Consider the following 25620-nt stretch of genomic DNA (forward strand, 5'->3'; position numbering starts at 1 on the left):
CCCTCCCTGCCACTCACCATATTTGCTGTCCATCACCAAGGTGATGGGCAGTCATGAGGGGTGGTTCAGGTTTTTCCTTATAAGCCTTACACCTCTATGCCCACTAAGCAACATCCTTGGATAGGTCATGCAATGGGCATCTGCAGTGCACCACACCTCACTTCCACAAGTGACTGAGGTCAGCAGACACCCATCCACTCACAGGAAGCACAGCACGACATTGCTGTCCTGGGCATCCCCACTGCCACCACTGTCAAGCATCCAAGACACTAACTGAATTCTTGTCCTCTAGGCTAAGTTGCAGTCAGGGTTCTATCCCACTATGCCACTGGCACAAGCAAAAAAAAAAAATCACACATTTTTATAGCTTACCTGCTGCAGATTTTATAAGGTTTAAAAGTGCAGCTCACATATCTCTTACAACCTGACTCCGAAGAACAATGGCAGGCTTAGTCTCAAGCATCACACCTTCCTCCTCCTAACTACTTCTTTAAGGTTACTCGTGTGTTCCCCGGCTTGCTACTGGCCCTCTAGAAAGATCACAGTACCCATGTTGCAGCTATAAGATGCTTTTGTCGGGTGTGTGAACAGGCACAACCTTCAGCACGCCCATTGCTCTTGTAATACTTGGTCATGAGACAGACCACAGAGTATTTGCTACAGTTCACCAGTAAGACTGCAGCAACACGGCTGCTCTAATTTACTATGCAGCCCTTTTCACAGAATGCTGATGCTAAACTGCATCACATATTCATGTGTATCAGGCTTTAGAGCGCTACAAGATCTTTGATATTTAGCGCTGTGGACTTCTACTTCTGAACAGCCTCCAATCTGACACAGACAAAAATACAGATGCTAACTGCATGACTGCATAATGCTTTTATTTTACTACAAATTCTGACATGCGCCACTCAGATATTAAGTCCAACATAGGAAAACTCTACAATATACCAATTAAACCGACAAGAAAATGTACACAGCTCAAATTTTCTTAAAGTCATACACTTTTTAGTAATTGGTTTTTAGTTTTAATGTAGTGCATGGATACAAATATGTTTGTCCTGTAGGTTCTCTGCTCATTTTAAACATTTATATATGCCATCTATTTGGATCTCCTCTAAAAATGGGCTTTTGCCCAGTACAGCTAACCTGATCAACAACTTAAATATCTCCAATACATTTATTTCTATATCAATATTTTCACACACCACAAAAAATACACTAGGATAGCTTGGCAGCCATTACCAACAAGCTTGCGGGTTTCCACTTTCTTGACCTCTACCTTGTCGTGATGAAGGGGCTTGTATACTTCAATGAAGCTAGGACTTGCACCATGCAGGACCATCTGAGACATGCAAGATCATGATGGAAAGACCAGCAAAATAACGACAAGCCACTCCAATACTTTTATCCATAAAGTTTTCTTGACAAAAGTAACTAGAGGCACACGGAAATGACACAAAGATAACAACCAGGTCTGAAGAAGGAGTACAGTATACTATGAGAGGACAGGACAAGTAATGCTTATGATGTCTTAAAGCCAGAAGTTTGTCCATCTGCACAGATGAAAGGAAAATCCAGTGCTGCAAAAAAGACAGAATGTTCTCAGCCTAAGAGGCAAGAATGACAACAGCCTACAATATACGACTAAGTCTTACACTGACTCAAGTTTATGCTCCATCTAGATGCTGAAGAAGAGAAAATAGACCAGGTTTGAGATATGTGCCATCAAAAATGAAACTTCAGTCACCTACAACTGTAAAGCTAAAGCTGATAGCCAAATCATAACCAGAATGACGTAAGGTTTGGGCTTGGAGTACAAACTGAAGAACAGACTAAAATAATTCTTCCAAGGTTATTCACTGGTCAGGCTGTTTAAAAAGAGAATGTCCGCTATTAAGAGATGGCTATACACATGACTATTACTACATGGACAATAAAGTATATAGTCAGTCTGATTTCAGTAAAGTCATAGATGGAGGAATTCTACACAGTCAAAGATAGCACCTGGAGCAGACTGTAACTGAAATCAGCAGCTTTTTATTGCAAAGTATAAAATTATAGAAAAACATCTAAGCCAGAGAGATACAAGCTCAGCAATACTCATACACTCACACACTCATAGTGAATAAGTAGAAGACGTGAAGAGTAACTTTAAGGGGAACAGGTCTGGTGGATACAGTACCAGATAAACTATGGACACAAGTTTATGATGATGCCCAAAAGATGTAATCAAAAATATATCCAGTACAAAGAGGATTATGAGGCAAAATAGCTGGGTGTACAGGCTTTAGAAGTGCTTGAGGAAACACTAACAAAATGCAGACAGGAAAATAATGTAGTTTCAGAGAACAGCTAGCAGAAAAACTTGGAAGACAATAGATCTGTTCAAGATGATGGGTGGTATTAAAGGAAACTGCCAGGTAAATGTAGGCATGATAAAATAAGCTGGGAGGGATCCATCAGAAGCAAACTAAAACAAGATGAAGCAAGAATGTACAGAAGAAGAATACATAGGCTCTAATATCACGGATATCTAAATGGCATGTTCTCTGACCTACAGCCACATATCCTGGAGAGTGAAGTAAATAGGCTGTAGAAAGTCTCACTAGTAGCAATGCTGCAGAAGTGATGACATTTCTACTGAATGGCTTACAATGTTACAAAATGACGAGGTTACACTGCTGCTTGAGGATCATCATCATAACCCCCCCCTTTTCTACATGGGTCTGGGTTGGGTTGTCCTGTAAACTGTTGCTATTTCTTCCTGTTCAATGCTACTCTCTTACCCTTTTCAGCCACACCTGAGTCATAGCTAATAAAATCCATCTCTTTCCTGGATGATCTTGTTTCCTCTTGGCTTCTTCTTGTCTGTCCAAAATCATCTTCACCAGACTGTTTTTTGCTTTTCTGCACACGAGCCCAAACACAGTAACCTGTTCTTTGACATTCTTTGAAACTGGAGCTACTTTGGCTTCTGCTCGGATGTCTGTACTTTTCAGCTTCTTTGGTATTCTTCTATCATACACTACATCAGTTGGCTTCAGCCCCTCTGATTCTAGCTTTGACCTCATTCAGACTTTCGCCTTCTCCTAAACCACCCCTCACAGAAACTTGACACTGTTAACCTGTTGCACTAATTTCCCTTGTATCACAGTTCTTGGCTTCTGACTTACTTTCATTTGCTGTCATTACCACAGTCTTTTTTGTAGTCGTCATCCCATGTGCCCTCAGTTTTGCATTACAATCTCTTATTCTCTACTGAAGTACCTGCTCAAGAATCTGCACACTGCAGCTCTGTTGATCTGTCCCCTCCAACCTGTCTGCTAATATAATCTATCACCAGTATGGACAGCAGTAGGCACTGAGATGAACCCCTGAAGCACAGTCACTCCCACTAAGGACCCCTCAGAGAGGCTGAACACTGTTCATAATTGAGCCACTGGATTTTTTTTTTTAAAACAAGAAACATCCTTATTAAATCATCACATACAATGTAAATGAACTACAAACATTTACATACACACATTTTATATATATATATATATATATATATATATATATATACACATATACACACACACACACACACACACACACACATATACATTTTTATATACACAAGCACTATATATGTATACACATACATATATACACATTATATATATATATATATATATATATATATATATATATATATATATATATATATATATATATATATATACACACACATATATATACACATACACACACACGCACACAACACATGAAAACAATAGACAATTACAGTTGCAAACATGATACATCACAAATCATATTGCCAAAGTGTTTGAAAATAAAATTATACACTTATAATCTATCCAGTCAAGCATTACATATCTCATTCAGATCCTGCCTTCTTTTAAACCTTGTTCCTCCTCTGCATGTATTGTTCCTACAATTCCCATTTTTTCTATGTAATTTGCTACTACCCTTTTCTAAATATCTTAATTCCAGTTGCTTATCTCGGTTACTATATTTCACTACTTCCAGTAAAGTTGGTTTAGACTTTGACTTCCATTTTCTAGTAATTGCTTTTAGCAGCCACCATAATTGGCACAAGACGACCTTACCATATATCTAAGCAATTCCGATTCTACATCACAAAAAAAAAAGAAAACACATTTCCTTTGCTCACCCAGTGTCACTGGCAGAGCAGAGCAATCTGCAGGGAATCTTTAAAGTATATCAACTCATTACACCCTCCCATGTTCCCAATTACCTCTTTCTTCCCCATCGCAACTCGGTTTGCTGAGGAAAAAATTGGAGTCCACTTGTGGTATAAAATATCTATGCAAACACTTCCAAGAAAAGATGCTATATCTTCTAGATTTTGCTGCACATTTTGAGGACACACATATACCCCCATGGTTTCTTTGTGAACCGCTTATCCAATCTCTCCTCCTGATCCTAACATCCTCTAATTGACTTATAGTTATCATGCAATATATTTTATGCTCCGATAAGTATTCTTTTTTTCAACAGCAGCTTCTCTTCTAGATTCTACTAAAAATTCTACCAGTGCTGATCTTTCTCTTAGAATCCCCCTATTTCTTTCACTTTTCATATATGCCGATATCAATCCCTGATAAGGAAGGCAATATCTATCCTGCAGTCCAAATAAACTCTTGTTGTCTTCCCATTCTACTTTTCCCTCTAGTTATTTGCTCCCAATACCTTGGCTCTTTTGCCAGTTTTATCCAAGAAATCCCAGCCCTATCTTGCCTATCGTCTGTATCTCTAATTGCAGTCTCTTGTTTTCCATTCCTATGTTGACTTATTTCTTAGAATATTTTGTTACTTTAGGAATATAATATTCTGTACAGTTGTTATTCTCCTTAAGGATCTGCATCAAAAATCTCAGTCTCTCCTTGTTTCTTGAGCCCCCTCCCTCCCATTTCATCATCCCTTTCCGCTTTGAATTGTAGGTTTCTGCTTATGTACAGCAGCCTCAACTGTGTAGCTCTGAAATATACCTTCAAACTGGGTAACCGCAAACCACCTTGTTCAATTTGAAAATTAGCTTATCCCACTTGACTTTTGCTGTCTTCCTCTTCCAGATAAAATCCTTCAGCTCTTTACTAAACTGCTATCCACAACTTCTCTTCTGGTTGATAAAAACATGCCCGACCTGTGTATAAAACTTAAGGGACTAAACATTTTAACTGCTTGTATCTTGCTACCCACAGAACAGAGATTCCAATTTATCATTTTTTTCTATTTTTTGTTTAGTTTCTTCCACCTTAGCTGCCACAGCAGAATCCTTTTCAATACACACAAGTACTTAATTTGACCATGTTCCCATAAATATGGACATTACTGAACTGATCCGTGTGTGGGTACATAATTTTACACCTACTGTCTTTGTTTTAGCTTCATTCATTTTGTAACCCAAAATAATCTGGGACAGCCTCAAAATGTTCCACAACACTGAAATTTCCTTTCCTGGTTTTATCAGGTATAAAATATCATCTGCAAATACAGCCAGCTTTTCTTGAATACCATACCAATTATATCCTTGAATTTCTGAGCGTCTTACTTCCTTTGCCAATGGTTCTAAATGCAGTGCAAACAACAAAGGGGAAATGAGGACACCCCTGTCTGGTTCCTCTGCTCAAACAGAAATCAAAGAGGAACCCACCCACTTGTGATCCTTCATATATCCTCCTAAATAAACCTCAGTTTTAATCAGGGAATGCAGATGCTTCCACTGCCCTGCTTATAAACTCCCAGCTTACTCTTAAATGCTTTCCTCATCAAATCCCACAGTGGCATTTTCTTACACTGAGCTTCCATCCGAGTCACTGGGTCCTTGTACATAACCTGTACCAATTCTACCACTGTGTTTCTGGGACTTCAAACCACTGCAGAACTGCCTAAATCAGCTTTGCTGGGACCCTGTCATATGCTTTCTCCAAGTCTAAGAATGTCCAGTTAGGACTACTTTCTCATTTCGAGCTTAACTATCTCACTGCAAGCATCAGGTTAGCTGTGCTACAGCCTGATCCGAATCTGAACTGCACATCCTTAATCTTACTTTCTACTACTCTCCATTTATCAATCACCCTTTTCAGAACTTTCATGCAATGCGAGTTTGATAAACCTATACTACCCATGGTTGCAGATGTCCCGTTTGTTCTTGTATAATGACACTAGTATGCTTATTCTCCAGTCATCAGGGATACACCTTTCTCTCTATGCTGCTGTGAGCACCCTCTGGAACCATTTCTCCCCATCTTACACAATATCATTAGCACAGGTTCATAGGTGTGTACTAGGCTAATGACCCTGGTGCCTTTACAAGCCGAGCCCATAGAAGCGCCCTGGCATTGTGCTGCCTGATGTCAGTCCCCAGTGCCTCTATTAAGTACAGCCACTAGAGTGATCCCCAGTGTGAACTTTATTTCCCATCCACTCATTAAGATTTCTCTTGAAAAGACCAGTGAAGTGCTTTGCTTGACATGTATGGGAAGTCTATTCCAGAGCATGGGCAGTCTCTGGGTTATGAACCTGTCCCTCCAGCATGTTCCGTTGGTTGTAGTAATGAGGTTGAGGTCTCTGGAGAGTGTGGTGCGGAGGGATTTCCTTAGATGTAGCATTTCTAACAGAGCTGGGTCAGACATGGCTTTGTAAGTCAATTGCCTCTTAGTAGACTATATGAGACACAGAATAGATGGGAGTTTTTTTGAGTCTGTCCATGTACGACAGACCTCTTATAACTCCTTCAGTGTTCAATGGGCTCCCATCAATGTGGTAATTAGTGGGAACGGAGTTTTTCCCAAAGGGGATGATGACGCATGTTTTTGGCATTAAGCTCAAGGCTATGGTTTTGACACCAGTCATTGGAATCAGTGATGCTTTTCTGTAGGATGACTGCATCACTTGGGGAGTTAATAATAGCTCCCAGCTTGCAGACGTCTGCAAACTTGGTCAGCCAGAGTCCGCTCATGTTGGCCTAGACTTCTGAGAAGTAGATGCCAAACAGGAAAGGACCCAGGACTGATCCCCGTGGAACTCCACTCGTGACTGGTCAGCACTCTGATTTGAAGTCCACTACTTTCCCACTGGGGATTCTGCACCCACCTAATGATATAGGGGTTGATGCCTAGTTTGGGGAGTTTATCAATAATTCCTGAGTGAGGAATGGTATTAAAGGCCTTGGCCAGATCAAAGTAGGCTGTATGAACTGCCTAACCTCATTCACAGCTCTGGTGGCAAACTCAAAGAAGTCAAAGTCAACCAGGTTGAGCAGGCATGATCTACCTTTCACAAAACCAAACTGTGTGGGATCTAGAGTTTGGGGATTCCTTATATCCTTATGTCCATGATGATGAGCGCCATAGCCTTACATATAAGACTTGTCAGGCTAATGGAGCGATAATTTCCAGGGTCTGTAGTCGCTCCTAGTTTATGGAGAGGGACGACTGTAGCAGTGCACCATTCGGAAAGAACAAAGCTTGAGGTGAGGCTGAGAGTGAACAGGGCACACAGATGTGGTTCCAGTTCACTTTGTAATTCATGTAAAACACAACCAGGGATATTATCGGGTCCCATGGAAGTTGTATTCTTGGCCCTGGACAATGCAGCTTTAACCTGTGCTGCCGTAATGATAAGTGCCTGGCATTCTTCCAGTATTGAGACTGGTCCTTTGAGGGATAAAGTTGGCACTGAATCTGTCAGCCAGTATGTTGGCAACATCTGTTGGCTCAGTATAGGAGGTACCATTGTGCAGTAACTCAAAGCAAATCTGGGTATTGCTGTGCAGATTCCCTATATAACGATAGAAGGCTTTGTGGTTGTTATTAGTGTTTGCCACAATTCTGCCTTCATAGCTGGCTTTGGAGGTTTTAATGAGGGATCTCAACTTTTTGTTGAGGCTAATAAGGGAATTTGTCCAGTCTTGGGACTTCACCTTTTTCTGCAACAGTTTATTCCTTCTGTGTAGAGTTTATTAATGGCAGGGGACCACCATTAGCTTCCTTTTTTTGGAGGAGAGCACCTTGGTTCTGTTGGGGATGGCTAGTTCCATGCATTTATGTACATGTTCATACAGTGCATTGGTGTATGATTCGACAGTCATGCATCTATTTTCCATTGGCATGGGTCCCGTGAAGTTAGTTACCTCTGTTTTTAGGAGTCCAAAGTCAGCTTTGGAAAAGTTTTTCATAGTGGATATCTTTTCGGGGAGGTGGGGGAGGGGGGTTTGAGTGAGATGTTGATGTTTGAGTGAGATGTTGATTTCCATGGTGATTAGTTTGTGGTCAGATCCAACCAAGGAGGAATTGACTATTGGTGTAGAACAACGGTTTCCCAAGTTAGTAATACCAAGTCAAGGATGCTGCTTCTTCTATCAGGTCATATCTGCTGTGACCTCACCTGAGCCTACTGCTTTCCCCGACTTCATTTTCCTTAGCGTTGTTCATACTTCTAGTGTGGGCTCTTCCTCTTCTTTCATCATAAGTTATGTCTGAGGTAACAAAGCTTCTGTGGGGTTTTCTTCATTCAGAAGCTACTGTATGTACTTCATCCATCTGCCTTTGATGTGCAGTGGGCTAGTGAGCAAGTTGTTGCTGGCACGATTGAATTCTTTACCTTTCTGTCTTTGCGTTGCAATCCGACGATAGCCATTTTCCAAAATCTGGTATAATGCCTCTGATGCATTGTCCTTGAATGTTACATCTCCTTAGTGTCTTTGCTATCTGACCAGTATTCCTTCTTAGCCTTATCCAGCTTTTCCCATTTCCTTTTTTCTTGCACTCCTTTCATTTGATGACAATGAATTTCTGCATTCCCCCACCAGCCATTGACCATAGGTCAAGATAAAACCTTGCAAGACCTTAGCCACTATGCCAACTGGTATGTTTTGTCAACTGATCTTTGCAGTGCTACTTGAACTTTTACCAAACATAATGTCTATACGTTTACACACACATATATATATATATATATATATATATATATATATATATACACACACACACACACACACACACATACACAAATAAAATCTTCCTCAAAAAGGGTGGAGTGTAATGCAATGATGAACATTGCTCAAATTGAGCAACTGCATTTCTTTCAGGTGCTAGCACGTTAATACTCAAAAGACGACAAGCTAGACTCTAGCATGTGCCACAAGTTCAAGCTGGCTTTAGGCAAGGGGCAGAAAATACAAGAGGTCAAATTACAAACATCTGTTGAATAATGGAAAAAGCAACGGAATTAAAAAAAGTTTTATTGAATATTCAAATCTTTGACCATGTGATCCATAAGAAAATGCAACAAGTTCTTGAAAAATGGGAATTCCAGGTCACCTTATCTGTCTGAGAATTTCTATGCAGAACAAGAAGCAACAAAAAGAACCTATTACTGAACAGCTGACTAGATCAAGTATGACAAATTTATATTCAAAACATACCATGCAAAATGTTGCGTTAGACAAATCAGATGCTGGCATCAAAACTTCCAGGAGATTGTTGCTAATCTCAGATATGCAGGTGATATCACTATGATGGCTAAAAAGCGAGGAAAAAGTCAAAATGCATATGGATGAAGGTCAAAGTAGAAACTGCAAAAACTGGCTTATAATTTAATGTCAAAAATAAAATTATGACATATAGCCTCCATCAATTTTCTGCAGGTAGAGGAGAAAAACTAAAGGTAATGACATTTTCCTGGGCTCAAAAGTTTCTGCAGATATGTTATATAGCCCCCAACAATTCTCAGGTATTTAACTGGGCTCAAATGTTTCTGCAGATGGCAATTGCAGCTACAGAATTAAAACTCTTGCTTTTTGGAAGGAAAGCCATGACAAATCTGGATAAAACTTTAAAAAGCAAACATTTCACATTGTCAAAGGTTGATAAAGTCAAAGCTATGTTTTATAGCTGACAGAGTTGGACAAAAGTTACGTTCCAGAAAAATGAAAACTATTGAACTGTGGTGTTGGAGCAAACCTGAGAATTCTACACATTACAAGATAAACTCGGTCAATACTTAAGGAAATAAATCAGACTGTTCTCTGGAAGGTCTTTTAGTCGAACAAATTCATATACGTTGGCCACATAACTCAAAGACACAATTCACTAGAGAGCACACCGATGGCAAGAAAGAATGAAGGCAAAAAAAGGAAGGGATGGCAGAGGCTAAGGTGGACAGACAGTACTACTGAATAAAAGAACATCAATTTGCAAAAACTTAAGCAGTTCTTGCTGAAGTCCAAGAGTTCAAACCGAGCTGTACTTGACTAAACAACAACAAAACTTCAGTGAACTAATTCTGCCTTCTCCTGCAGTTTAACTGAATCCTTAGATTGCTTTTCTACACAACAATAGATTATAGGGAAGTGCCAGAAACCTGCCTGTACTTTATGAAACTTTCATTTCCTTGCCTTAGAATCAAAGGAAGGGAAAGCCCACCTACTTTTGTTTTTAAGCTTAACTTCTCACATACTTTCCAGAGGAATTTGTCTGCGTGACATACCACAGACAAAGAGAAATCTGTAGTTTACTCTGTCAGATACTGCTGTCTATCTTAGATGGGTAGTTAATCCTGCCAATGCCAGAACAGCAGCTGCTATAAAAACACAGAAGGAACTGTTTTTCACTATCCTTACTGCAGAGAAGAAAACACTCCACTTTCACAGCAAAACAAAGCAATTAGATCAGTCAGGAGTTTAAAGGCAGCTGTCACCTCTTCTGATAAATTTACATAAGCAGCTGTCACCTCTTCTGATAAATTTACATAAGCAGCATTACAACACTGAAATGCCAAGTTTTAAATGGTTATTTATAATAGTTTATATATGGAGAACAATCTAGTATCAAAGAATTCTGTAATATTTTTAAAAATTCAGAAACTATTTTAGCTTGTGAAGTATCAACACATTTGCCATTTTCCAGCCCCCCTCCACACACACACACACACACACACACACACACACACACACACACACACACACACAAAACGGAACTGTAGAGAAACACGTGTTAACCCTATTAAACAGGTATCCTTCCAGAGGGGAATGCATATCTGGTACACAGATCCATGGAAAGAGACTCCCACTGACTCAGTCTTTACAGTGGTAGAGTGCCCATTTTCCAGTACACAAAGGAATATCAGCATTGACAGCAACCAAATATAAGACTGAATTTATGCTCTTGTATTACGAAAAGGAAATCAGAAGTACATCAACTATGCACAAAGGCATGTGCCTGTATGTACTTCATACATATGTATATACAGTACACATCTTACAAGTATGTACAGAAACACACAAGCATATATATAACTGAGAAATATATGCCTGTGGGTACCTCATGTCCTTTAAATAAAAAATCAAAATTGAAGTTGTATAACTGCATGTGTGTCTACATTATATACACACACAACACAGGAGTGTACGTATAACACGCATGTCTGCAACATGTATTAATACTATATGTGGAATGCAGTACAGTGTGAATACATCCAGAGATCAATACGCAATACATATTCTTGCACGTAGTCACACACACACTGACACACGGATGTGCATGCAGGTGTGCATATCACAAATACATGCAGATGCACACAAACATATATACAGACTCGAGTATGCGTGCATGTGTGTATTACAGAACTGTCGTCACGCTAATCAACCTTTTTCCTACATGTCCCAGACTTTTTCCTACATGTCCCAGATTTTTGTCATATACTAGTTATTAGGTTCCACTGTAATGGTTGTTTCACTCCAAAATGTGTAGGTTTAGTATGGTCTCAACAGTAAGCACTTTCACATCAAACAGATGCTTCTTCAGACTTCATTCAAAAAGAACATCAACCCCATATATATATATATATGCTAATTAAGTTAGACAATCAATTAATTTACCATTTTTTAAAAAATATAATACTCTTAAACTAAATAAAAATAAAACTACTTAAATCTTTTAGCAGCAAGTAATGGTTTTATAGACGCCCTTTCATTGAGCCCGGGAGATTTGTCAGCTTGTAACCTAACTATCCAATACAATTCTTTCTGTTCAGTGACATTTTTCTCATCTCCCAGCCTCAGACCACAATCTATACAACATATAACCAGAAATCTAAGTGTGTGTGCTTTATTCATCCTTACATGCTTAACTAACGCACGTCTTTCATCATCATCATTACGAATAGCCGAGAGATGTTCCCTAGCTCTATCACGAAGGGACCTATTCGTCATACCTACATAAAATGAATGATGGTCATTACAAACTGCCAAATATATCAAATTAGTAGTGCAAGGTTTTACCACTTGCTTACTTTGGGGAAACTGTTTATTCGAATTACACAACAATCTCTTCAAGTTATTTTTGTTCTTGTATCTAAAAGTGGGGTTTATCACCCACTATTTCTTTGATTTGTGCATCAGATTCCAAAATAAACCAGTTCCTTTTCACAACGTCCCTAACTATATCAATATTATTGGAATATTGCAAACTTAAAGAAGCCCTGCTCATATTATAATTACTTTTTTTTAATATTATCACATTTGTCCTTCACTTCCAACATAATATTGCTCATATATGGTTTAGCTTTTGTACTTCTTAATTTTTCAACCTACGATTGTGATTAATTTCTTTTAGTGTATACCTACGCTCAACCAACTCATTTCTAAAGGTATCCAAATTGCTCTGAAAAACTGTATCATCAGTATTTAACCTAGATATACGCATACCTTGTCCCTTTATTATATTTTTATATACATGAGACGGGTGCATACTGTCTCTAGATAAAATATTATTTCTTCGACAAGATTTCCTGTGCATAGTAGTGGAAAGAACACCATCATGGTCTTTCATAATAACTACATCAAGAAAATCTACAGCTGTTTTGGAGGCTTTCAATGACAATTTTAGAAAACCTGTACTTTCATTCAAATACTCTACAAATTCCCTTAACTGCAAAAAGGATCCAGTCCAAATTAAAAAAAGATCATCTACAAAACGTTTATATAGATAAATGTATGCATTATAAGTACTACTTGTTGATATTACCTTCTCCTCCCATTGTGCTAGTACAATATTTGCAAAACTATTTGCGCATGGTGTACCCGTTGCCACGCCTACTTGCTGTAAATAATATTTCTCATCGAATAGCATTACATTATTCTCCAAGATGATTTCAAATAACATGCACATTAAATCTATCTGTATCACATCATAGGTGCCCTTATTTCCCAAGTATGTTTTTACTGCCTCTATGCCATAGGCATGAGGTATAACTGTAAACAAAGAACTTACATCCAAACTTACCAACTTTCTTTCAATATATGTTGGTTGTTTAAAGTGGTGAAAGATAGATCACATAACAATTGTTTTCTATCTCTCACAGACAGCATGCAGCACATGGCTAACAGAAACGGGCCTAAGCACATGGCAGCTACAGTCCATGCAGGATTTCCTGGGAGAACCTGTAACTTTCCAGCAAGTTCTAAAACCATCTCAGTAAACCGGACATGTTCAGTACAGCACAAGGGTGAGTCATCAAAACCCAAGTCAAGTCTTCTTGTTAACCGAGGTAATTGTGGTGCCAATCATGAGTCCAAAAGGGAGAAGTGCTTAGCATTTGGTCAGCAATGCCACAAGTGTAAAAAAATGGAACCACTTTCAAAAGCTTTGCAAATCAAGTAAGCCTCATTTATTAAGCAAGTTGATCAAACAGAAAGCTGCAACTCTACTTTCTATGTAGATGGTGCATCAGTGGTTGGTGAAAATGTTAACGCAGGTGGTTTGTTGGCAAGGAACAAAGTGTTTTGTACTGTCCTGATCAATGGTAAACCCATGGAGCTCAAAGTAGACACTGGTTCAAAGGGTAATGGTACGTCAGCAGAAACATTTGCTAGAGTAAGAGCTGGTGAAGAACTTAATTTTGCAAATTGTGAGAAGCTTGTTGCTTATGGAGGTGAAGAGATTCAAACCGAAGGCTCAGTAGTACTTTCATACTATTCAGCTGGGAACAGTTACAGCTTGCAATTTTATGTAGTCAAAAGACCTGTGCAGTCATTAGGTCTCAGAGACAGTTTAAGAATGAAACTGCTTTCTTCTACCAAAGAAATACATCATGTAAGCACATGTCCTAGGTACAGATGCTATTTTCTCAGAGTATGCGGATGTTTCAGAAGACAAGCTAGGCAAACTTCCAGTTGTGTACTCCATGAAGTTAGACCCAGAGGTCAGTCCACTGGTCAAACCAGCAAGAAATGTTCTGATAGCTAACCAGGACAAAGACAAAGTCCAATTAGATAAAATGGTGCAGCAAGGTGTGAATTGTCCAGGTATAGAACCAAGTGAAAGGGCATCTTCCATGGTAGTTGCTCATAAGAAAAGCTCAGATGAAATAAGAATATGTTCTGATCCAAGAGACAAAGCATTAGAGAGGCCCCACCAACTTATGCGTACAGTCGAGAAGGTTGCTACCTTTATGCCAAACGCCACTTTTTTCTGTCTTAGATGCAGAGAGTTCATTCTGGCAATGGCAAGTAATGCTTGATCACAAATCCTCACTACCGACTACATTCAGTAACACTTTTTGATAGATACAGATTTTTTCATAATGCCTTTTGGAATAAATTCTGCCAGTGAAGTCTTTCAGCGTGCAATGGAGCATTTTTTTTTTTTTTTTTTTTTTTTTACAGGTCATCTGCGTGCTATTACAGTAGAGGATTTACTAATTGGAGAGAATGATAAAAAGAGCATAACAGAAACCTCAGGAATGTTCTGGACAGAGGGTGAGGTGAATTTAAAGATCAATCCTCTCAAATATAAATTCAGGCTACCAGAAGTTACTTATGTAGGTCATTTATTTACTAGTGCAGGCTTATGACCAGATCCTTCAAAAGAAACAGCCATTCTTGAGATGCCAGCTCCAGAAAAATGTCCAAGCCTTACGGCTTTTCCTTGGTATGGTTAACTATTTGGGCAAGTTTATAACAGACTTCAGTGAATTTTCAATGCCATTAAGAGAGCTGGCATGCAAAAATGTTACTTGGTCATGGCTGGTACAACACCAGAGAGCTGGCATGCAAAAATGTTACTTGGTCATAGTTGGTACACTACCAGAGAGCATTTGATGACCTAAGAGTAAAAATTGCCAGTCCACTTACGCCGGGATACTATGAAAGCCACAAACCAGTAATTCTTCCCTGCAATGCTTCAAAGTTTGGCATTGGTGCAGCTATTCTTCAACAGGGCAGACCAGTAGCCTATGCATCTAGATCTCTTAACTGAGATGCAGTATGCTCAGATTGAGAAGGAACTTTTGGCAACTGTGTTTTGCATGTTCAAAGTTCCATGACATTTATGGCCGAGCTATCCAGACAGACTAATATCAACATCTAGTCACTATTTTCAATAAACCTATGCATACAGCCCCAGCAAGACTGCAAAGAATGATGCTCAGATTAGAAAATACAACTTCATAATGGTCTATACAAAAGGCAAACTTGATAGCTTATCCAGATCGCCAAGAAATAACAGAAAAGCTTCATGCAGAAAACTTTGACTTCGATGTCATGGAGGTGCATAATTCTTCTACCATAAGACTTGATGAGCTAAGAGATCACAGAATGACTGATCCAGTTTTGCAAAAGCTCAACCACTTCAATGTTGGATGGCCGTCAAAGCAATCTTGTGTACCAACAGAGGTGCAACCCTACTTTCCTTGCAGAGATGGAATGTTGATAGAAGATGGTATAATTTTCAAAGGTCTTAAAAGTTATTGTTCCTACTTCCTTACAATGAAAGTACATCCAGATTTTGCACTGTGGCCATCCAGGTTCTGAAGCTACCAAAAGAAGGGCAAGAGGACTAGTATTCTGGCCTTCTCTGTCGAAAGACACTGAAAAGTTGCTTTCATCTTGTTCAGCAAGCAATAGTACTAAACCACGTTTGCAAAAAAGAGCCACTTCAGCAAAGCCAGACTCTTGAACTACCTTGGTCAACAGTAGCCACTAATATATTTGAGTGGAACAATCAGAATTACTAAGTGTTGGAAGACTCTATTCGAATTGGCTTGAGATCACTACCTAGTGTCCAGTACTATTATCAAGTTGAAACGTTACTGCTCAGTCCATGTTAGTCCACACAAAGTTATTAACAGTGCCCAGTTTACCAATCAGTTATTTCAGAAATTTGCAAAAAAGAGTGGACTTTATCCATATTACTAGCAGTCCGGAATACCCCCAGTCAAATGGCCTGGCTGAGTGTGCAGTACAAAGTGCAAAGCAATTACTACAGAGGTCAAAGTGTGACAATACCGAGGTTTTCTTGAATTTGCTTAATCTCAGAAATACACCCAGTGACAATTTACTTGGCTCGCCTGCTCACACTTCTAAGCAAACCAGAACAACCTTGCCCATCAGTTCCAGTCTGTTGGTGCCCAATGCTAAAAAACACCAGAGCAATCAAAGACCAACTATTTAAAAAGTGTTCATTTTCAGAAGTCCAACTATGATAAAATGAGCAGATTTCTTCATCCATTGAAAGGAGAAGAGACAGGATGCAAATGGCAAATGGTGTTGATCGAACTGGTCAAGTGAGAGGTGTATGTGCCAAGCTGAGATCCTACTTAGTGGAATCTGAGGGCATAGAATACAGAAGAAATCTCAAGCATCTTTTTCAGGTGTTTGAATCAATATCGCAGCATCGTACCTGTGATACAGACTCTAGATCTCAGAGCAACCCAGACAAAGTTCCTGTTGAACGACATATTTCAGTACCTATTCTCATTTCCGATGAGGTCCCTGAAGTTGAACATTCATTAAAGACTGTCCCTGTTGCTAAGCAGTTCTAATTTTTATGTCACACAATCAGGTTGCATCTCTAGACCTAGTGTAAAATACACAGCAACCTGGACATGACTTATTTGTATTTATCTCTTTAAAATTGCATGTCAAAGGATCATGTCAATGAATGTTGTCATTTTCAGTGCATGCCATTTCTCAAACAAGGAGGATGCAGAACAGAGCATGTGTTGAAACTTTAAAAAAACATTTTAAAGTGAGGGCATGTGCAGGCAGCGGTACCATTTTGAGAGAACAGCCAGAGTGTTAACATGTATGAATACAAAAGTCAATTTATAAGGTTAATTTACTAAGCTCAATCCTGATGTGTTTATAATGCTGCTTGAACAGAGCCCACAACTGTTAGTCTGTTTTATCCTGACTAGACAAGCAACAGATACAATGAAAAAGAAAAAAAAAAAAAAAATCACATTTTTTGAATTCCAAAGGAGTTTTCCTTCAAGAATCACTTTCAAATTTGTCAACAGTGGTGCTTAAAAAAACTGCCTGCATTGTTACCTCTAAATGAGTTTTTTTCCCCATAAATACTAAGCAGACATTCATACTAATACAGTTAATCCTTAACATTGTTTCAGAGGGCAAAGAAATCTGAACTACTAGATTGATCTATATCTATCTCCATTAAGTGAACTGGCTTAAGAAAACATTATTGGCTCTTCTTAGGGCTGATCCGGTTATAACAGCACAGAAATAATTATATTATCACAAGTGTCGAGGGTTTTGCAATGTTGTTTGAGCATAATATTGTGGATCTATATATTTGCTACCGGATAGGGGGGGAAAACTTGTGCTGGTTTTACAAGCAACATGTATCTATTCTATTTAAATTTGTTGTTACTGCTTAAAATAACCTTGGAGCTTTTCTCCCAGGGCCAGCACTGAAAATGGGACACTGCTCAGTTGGCCTATGTAGGCCAACAAATGCTGAATAAAGTGGGTTTTGCAAGAAACCAAGAGAACGTTAGATGCAGCCACTACTTACTCAAGAATAACTTGCTTATAAACAAACAAATGCCTTAAGGTTCCACAAATGCATATTGTGACATAGCTTCTTAGCTTACAAAACAACCATTTTTTTTTGGGGGGGGGGGGCTCTAAAGTACAGGCAATCATGACCAAGGACCTGCTCAGCTGCCTACTTTAATAAAACATTCCTAAGCATCCTTAATTACCACGCCCCCATAAGACGTTCCCGAACTAGAGCCCAACAATCCCCATGGCTACAAAAAAAACACGAAGTCTGAAATGAAAAACAGGGATAAAGCGTGAGACAACTGGCGCAAAACCAAAACCCTCTCTACTAGGCAAAAATTCCTAGAGCTACGCAATAGAACCAAAAAGCTTATAAAACAGGGCAAAATCCAATACTACCAGTCTGCCCTTACCTCCTCCCAACATAACCCCAAACAATTCTGGTCCTCAAACTCCATCCTCCACCCAGGTAAAGTAAGTACACCCACTCCTAACTTAACTCATTCCTGTGAAAATATTGCTACCTCTTTCAACAATCACTTCACACAAACCGTACTATCACTAGCTAGACAACACAACCCCCCCCCCCCCAATAACCCCACACCATCAACTAGAACTAAATCTCCCAACTAGCTTCTCTTTCTCTCCGGTTCCTACCTACAAAATAAAACTACTAATAACTAAACTTAAAACCACCAGATTAGCAGCAGACAACCTCCCAGGTGAATACATTCAACTTGCAGCTGATGCTCTAGCCTACCCCGTATCACTCTTGATTAACGGATCTCTGTCAGAAGGTTATGTTCCTAAACTATGGAAAGTCTCATACATAATTCCCCTACACAAAGGAGGCCCCTCCACAGATCTATCCAATTACCGCCCCATAGCTATTCTCTCGCCACTCTCCAAAATACTAGAGATGCATTCATTCTCAAGTCGCCGATCACCTCCTTGCTAACAACCTCCTCTCCAACACAGTTTCCGACCTAACCATAGCACCACCACTGCCTTACTCTCTTTCTCCAACACTATCCTACAAAATAAAAATGCAGGTTCTCTTTCCTCAGCTACCTTCCTAGACCTCTCCTAAAGCTTTCGACATGGTTCCACACAAACAACTCATCTCTCTTCTCAATAACCTATCCTTCTCTCAACCAGTCATCAACTGGTTTCAGAGTTACCAATCAGACTGCCAACAAGCAGTTGTTTGGCAGGACAACCTATCCCCCCCCAACTACCAGTATCCAAAGGAGTTCCCCAAGGGTCCATCCTGGGACCCCTACTCTTCTCTATTTTCACCAATAATCTAGCCTCAGCCACAACACATGGCACACTCATACAATATGCAGATGACTCAATCTGCACAGCCCACTCCCTACCAGAACTGCAAAAAGTCACACAGGAAGCATTTGCTTCTATTGAAACGTGATTATCCGAAGCCCAACTAATACTCAACCCAAACAAAGCAAAATTACTAATCTTCCAACCCACCAAACTTACCCTAGACAGCTCTCACTTTAACATCACAGCAAAAGACACCACCACCATCCATCCTACAGAACACACCAAATTACTAGGAGTAGAAATGGACAATAAACTGAACTTTGACATTCACATTTCCATGACCATTAAAAAAGTGCACAAGAAACTAGGAGCATTATATAGAAATCAGCAACTACTTACCAAAGCAGCTAAAATTTCGGTAGCAAATTTTCATCTTATCTCTACCCTACTCTACACCTCTTCAATATTTACTAACCTTAGACAATGTGATCTAAATAAGCTCGAAACCTGCTATAACAAAATCGCCAAATTCGCCACAGGGGCTTCCTACCGTACTCACCACTGTCTCTCACTAGCAGAACTGGGCTGGCTAGAGCTCCCCCTCCTCCTTCAATGGCACCAACTCGCACTCGCCCACAAACTAATAAACCAACCACTAAAAGTTCCACCCCTCCAGAATCTACTCCAACCCTACATAACCACGAGACCACTAAGATCCAGCCACAAAAACCTCCTTTAGGTCACGAGCCATTAACTCTGCTGGAGAAGCATTATTCTCCTGCACTATAGCCAAACTCTGGAACTCCCTCCCATCCTCAATTACCTCTGTAACTTCTTGCACCCACTTTAAATCCTTACTAAAAATCACACTTCAAAACTTGCCAGATATGTCCTTGTAACCCGCCCTCTAATACGATCCACTCCCCCCACCCACTACCTCTCTCAGCCCCCTATCAACAACCTATTCTTAGCAAGCCTGGCTACTCATGTTCCCAACTACCTACCACATAATACTAACTTCTAGCAACAACTGCTAATGGCTGTTATGTACCTCAAAAACATTGCATCATTTGTTCACTGATGAATCTCAACTACATTTGTAACCATGTTTAGTATATGTCACCATATTTTAAAACTGTACTATGTTCTACAGCTGTTTTCTTCTTGTCTTGCATCCTTAACTGGACTAATGTCTATATTTAAATGCTATGCATTTTAACTGTATAATGCAAATAATACTTAATGTGCAGCTTTTCTCCCAGGGCTTCCGCTGAAAATGGACCCGTATCCAGTCTGAATCTCCTGGACAACAAATGTGAATAAAATAATAAACACATAATAAAACACCTGAAGGTTTATTGACAGTGGGCAGGTAATCTCACTAAGGATAAAATATCTTCACTATCATGTAGGACAACAGCGAACAGTAATGCACTTCAAAAGGGGTTTGCCAGGGAAACAAACTTGAGGGTGAGGTGGTCTTTCCACTTTACAAAGCACTGGAAAGGCACCATGGAGCAGTTTGCACCACACTGGACATCATTAAAAGTGGAACACTTATACTGAAGCTATTATAGGAGTCAGTTTGGTCCAGTAAATTGTTTATTGTGAAGATGATGTGAAACAGGAAAGACCAGAAACTAAAATGATTTATTCACTTATTTAACATTTTGCTAACTGGGAAAGTCTGAATTAGAATTAAGCCAATTTTCAGCGGAGGCCTGGGGAGAAACGTTCCAGATGCATGCCTAACGTGGGAGGAAACCCACACAAAGACAGGGAGAGCATGAAGACTCCACACAGAAGGCACCCCAGCTGAGAATCTCTTGCTGTGAGGTGACAAACACTACCACTGCACTGTACTGTCCTTTTGATTACTACAGACAGTGGTATACTAGTTTCGATACGTAGCATCTAGAGGAGAACAAAATGGAGGTGTTAGTATTTTCATGCTCTGCTCCACAACAGATGGCTGCATGTGTGGTTTCTACTGTACTGGCATGACATTTTTGTAGCATTACTTGTTTACTATGGACTTATGTACATACACACACACACAAAAAAGAAAAAAAAAAAAATTATATATATATATATATATATATATATATATATAAATAATCACACACACACCGTGAGACAAGAACCACATTAGGGAGAAGAGACCAACTTACATTAATGAATTGGGGGGGGGGGGGCAACCATGGAGCTCTTCTAAGCATACATTTGACTTTTGTTTCCATTTACCTTTTAATGGCAGGCCTAATAGGGGCAAATTATAGCACTTGTATTATCATTGTGCAGAAGAAATACATGCCATGTTTAGTGTCATAACCATCTGCCATTGATGGTCTATCCCCTTACTTAACTATGTCCTCCAGATTCTGCACAATGGCATCTGACCGGTTAAAAAATAATTCCCCACAATGCACAATTTGCTCTTTGGGTACAGCTTCGACTGTATCAGTACATTACTCTTAGATCATGGTGTGTAAACTACCTTATTTTATTAATGCCCACAGCTATCAACCTCTTACCTCCAAGAACAGGAGACAAATCCAGAAATAAATCAGGGACACTTTTCAACATGACAGTACTTTTAACAAAATATGAATAAGCATGCTTTTTTCCTAAAGTTAATAAATAATGACATTCTAGATCTGGTCCTCACCAACATGTCAAATAGGTGTGCACAGCTGCAACCATTGGACCCTCATGAGTTAACTGACCACACAGTCACCTTCAAACTAACACTAACACCAGAACTCAAAGAGTGAAATCAGACTAAAAAACTTCACCAAGGCAACTATACCCTCCTAGGTGAGGGTATAAATGCATTCCAAGCCCCACCCCAAGCTGAAAATTGTAACTAGGCCAAAGATTACACTAAAGCCCTGTACAATCACTTGCATAAGTGTATAAACTCAGCTGTACTGAGAGAATCAAAGCCAGAGCCCCAAGTAAAATCAAGCTGCCACAGTGGACGTCAAGCATCAACAAACTCTACCACAAATGTAAAAAGTTGCAAGAACACAAAATGGGGACCCAGCAATGGAAAAGCACCATCCTCAATCTTAACAGGCAAATAAGAAAACTTGTCAAATCCACCAAGAGCTCCTTTGAGAGAAACCTACCAAGTACTGCAAAAGATAACCATAAGGCCTTTTACAGCTGCGTATGTGACCTAAAGGTAGGACCCAAGCAAGGGCAGAACTGGTGGTCAGTGGTATCACACGCACTGACCTCACAGAGATAGCGAACCTGCTAGTGGATAGGTTTGGCAAACATTTCACTCCCTTATCACTTCCTAACTTACAACAAAGCCTCCCCCAAACTTCCCCACATTACATATCTGACGGGCAAATCCTCAAAACCGTGTCCAAAGCAAAGAACACTGCCTCTATGGGTGCAGATGACATCCCAGGCCCTCTTCTAAGCAGGCTAAAACGTGAACTAGCATCACCGCTAAGTACCCGTTCAATCATAACCCAACTACAAGCTTTCTTCCGGTGGAATGGAGAACAACCACGGTTATTCCCCTCCACAAAGGTGGCCTAGCAATAGACCCAGCGAATTACAAACCCATAAGCCTGACCAGCCTCATCTGTAAGGTCATGGAACATATCATTATGGACCTCATAAATAAAGACATATGTGACCTCCAACCCTTGTATCCTACCCAATTCAGCTTTGCGAAGAAGGGCAGATCCTGCCTGTTAAATATGATGGATTTCTTTTGAAAGTGTGACCAAGGCCATTGAAGAGGGTAAATCTGTGCACGCAGCATACCTCGACTTGGCAAAGGCTTCTGGCACAATCCCACATTCAGGCATTACAGAAAAACTTAGCAAACTGAATTCAAACTCCTTTGTTGTAAGATGGGTTGCTAACTGGCTCACAAACCGGACACACAATAATAAAGTGGGAGACTCGACATCAACCAGCAGACCTGTTACCAGCAGGGTGCCACAGGGGTCAGTGGTGGGCCCCCTACTGTTTGGTATATACTTTGCCGAAGTTCAGATCAAAACTAAAGGATTGTGGCTGACCAAGTCTGCAGAAAACTGCAACTAGGTGCAATCATAGAATCCCCAAATGATGTCAGTATACTCCAGGAGGGTCTCACACAGACCAACGACTGGTGCATTAGTCACAATCTCAGACTGAATGCAAAGAAATGCATCATCATTCCCTTCGGCACAAACAATGTTCCTTCACACTATGAAAACAACAGTAACTTAAGTACCCATGAAGTGGTAAGGGGTCTAGGATCACATGCTGACCGAAACCTTAATTTCAACCACCATGTGTCTACTGTTTTCAGGAAAGCTTTCCACATGCCTCGTTTTATTAGTAAAGGCATCGCCTCGACAGCAAAAAAGTTAAGCCCACTATACTCGCCACTTATCTGCCCAAAATCGAGTATAATGCTCCATTCAGTATACACTGTACTAAGCCCCTGCAACAGAGACGATCAAGGGCCTTCAGCACGTTACATGGACCGACTAAAATCCTTGTCATTATACTCCATCATATAGACTTTTTAGGGAAGACTTATGCCTGGCCTACAGAGCAACTCAAGACTCAAACCTAATGAACTTACTGCATATCTGTAAATCATATGGATCTAAGGGTAGGGTACCCGTTCCAGGGAACTAAATATGGCCCGTCTCTTATTTGTAGCCATAGCCTACCGGATATTTAAATAAGATATGCTGGAGGGGTAAATTTATCTCTCAGCGACTGCCACGTCTTTGGAACAAGCTACCAATTCGTGTGAAACAGAGCACCTCTAGGAACATGGACAAGTGGATGGGGCACGGTAAATTCTTATGGGGGATAGCGCCCACAACCCTCCTGGACATGGGCAGTCAACACTAAATGTAACCTTGACTACTGATTAGTACTTCTACTGTATTACATTGGGTCGAAACGGCTAGGCTTAAAATGACCTCCGGTTCGCTAGCCCATATTATGTGCAATCCACTGCTTTTCTTCCAAAATCAAGAGCCTCGGGAGATTCAGAGCAAAATTAGGAACAGCTAATAGGTATGTTAATGTCCATTCCGTTATGAAGCGCGTCTCTCCTTGCCTCTGATGAAAATCGGCATGCCCTTTTTGAACAAATACAGTGTCCAGATAATAAATACGTGCATCTTCTCCAATGAGTCAATGACATATTTGAATAACTTATCCCCCACCTCCAACAACTCATTTCCATAATTTTTAGAAAGCAAACTTGGTTGTGTCATTATAATAACAAATCCCTGCGTATAACCTGTCGTTAAGCAACGTTGCCCGGTCTAAAACATAAACACAGTCTTTCCCCATCTCGGTTCTTCAATCAGTGTCCACTCTCGAAAGGAGTTTGAATAACTAACCGGTCATTAAGCAGGCCCAATAAACCATCACACATGGAATGCTTTCTAATGTCTTGTTTGTTACTTTTACAACAAAACCTATCACATTCTGTATTTGCACATCTCTAACACAAGAAAATTAAAATACACGTAAACCCAACACTCTCATTCAAATATTCCCGTACCTGCTGTCCTACTCTGGCCGCTGCCATCTTTATCACCAATTTCTCTATAGGTGACCCCAACGCACGTCTGCACATGCCTACAACCGCAAGCAGGCGGAGTTAAAGAAGTTTCAGGAAATGTATTTAGAAGGGCACCTTGGAGGAAAAAAAATCAGAGTATTTCCATGAAGTTTACTTTTTATTTATAATGGTTAGAGCGCTTGATTTCTGCCTGGCACTAAGCAACTTAGTTATGTAACATTTATTTAAACAGTGTCTAAATGAAATAACATGGAAATGTTTGCTGTCTCTTTTTAGTATTTTTTATGCATCAATAACTAATTATGATACAGCAGCTCACATTTTTCATGCAGACCTGATTTTTTTGACTGTTGTACTGGAGCATTCACCCTTTTGTGTAGGGGTGTGAAGAGCAGCTCGAACACACCTTTCAAGTGCGCCTTATTATGAGAACGTTATTTATGCATGTTCTTCCTGGACTAGTCCCATATTGAAATGTTCGGTCAGATTTTCACTGTTAAGAATTTTTCTAACAGATATCCGTGGTTAATAATTCTGAAATACATTAATTCGTCAAAAAACATTTTATAACTATAATGTTATCACATTTAATCATAGCCAGCTATTATGCCATCTTCCTAGTTATCAGTAAGCTAATGGCATATGTTCCACATTATGGGAGATATCGTACCATAATTTGGGGATGCAAGATAAATGCAATGGACTTAAGGGGTGTTATACTCAGCGTCAGCATAATTGATTTCTATGTGTTGTTGATATTTAGAGAAATTTTAGTTACGACTTACGACCGCACCGCCTTCTAGGGCGGATCCCAGTATGCCGTCACGCCCCTTCCGCAACAAAACTGCCACAACGCAGAAAGCCACGTAACGACGCGCGCTGCGCCCATTATATGAAAGAGCTGAATCTCTGTTAGGCAATCCAATGCACTACCTGG

General features: G+C 39.8%; 1 protein-coding gene across 4 annotated transcripts in view; it reads right to left on the reverse strand.

The window, feature by feature from the left end:
* Positions 1-25062, reverse strand: part of ATP5PO (ATP synthase peripheral stalk subunit OSCP) — a 474569-nt gene extending 449507 nt beyond the window's left edge. For 2 of the 4 annotated variants that reach the window (XM_044072958.1, XM_044072961.1), the window contains exon 1: positions 24663-24761. In XM_044072958.1, the coding sequence (XP_043928893.1) occupies positions 24663-24737 (75 nt within the window). In that variant the 5' untranslated portion in view covers positions 24738-24761. Of the gene's footprint in view, positions 1-24662; positions 24762-25002 lie in introns of those variants that run through there. The other 2 variants (XM_044072960.1, XM_044072959.1) reach the window with 2 other exon arrangements.
* Positions 25063-25620: the final 558 nt, after the last annotated feature.

The sequence above is a fragment of the Protopterus annectens genome, chromosome 5.part1 (assembly GCF_019279795.1).
Source record: "Protopterus annectens isolate FY-2018-M chromosome 5.part1, PAN1.0, whole genome shotgun sequence".
NCBI classification, from domain to species: Eukaryota; Metazoa; Chordata; order Ceratodontiformes; family Protopteridae; genus Protopterus; species Protopterus annectens.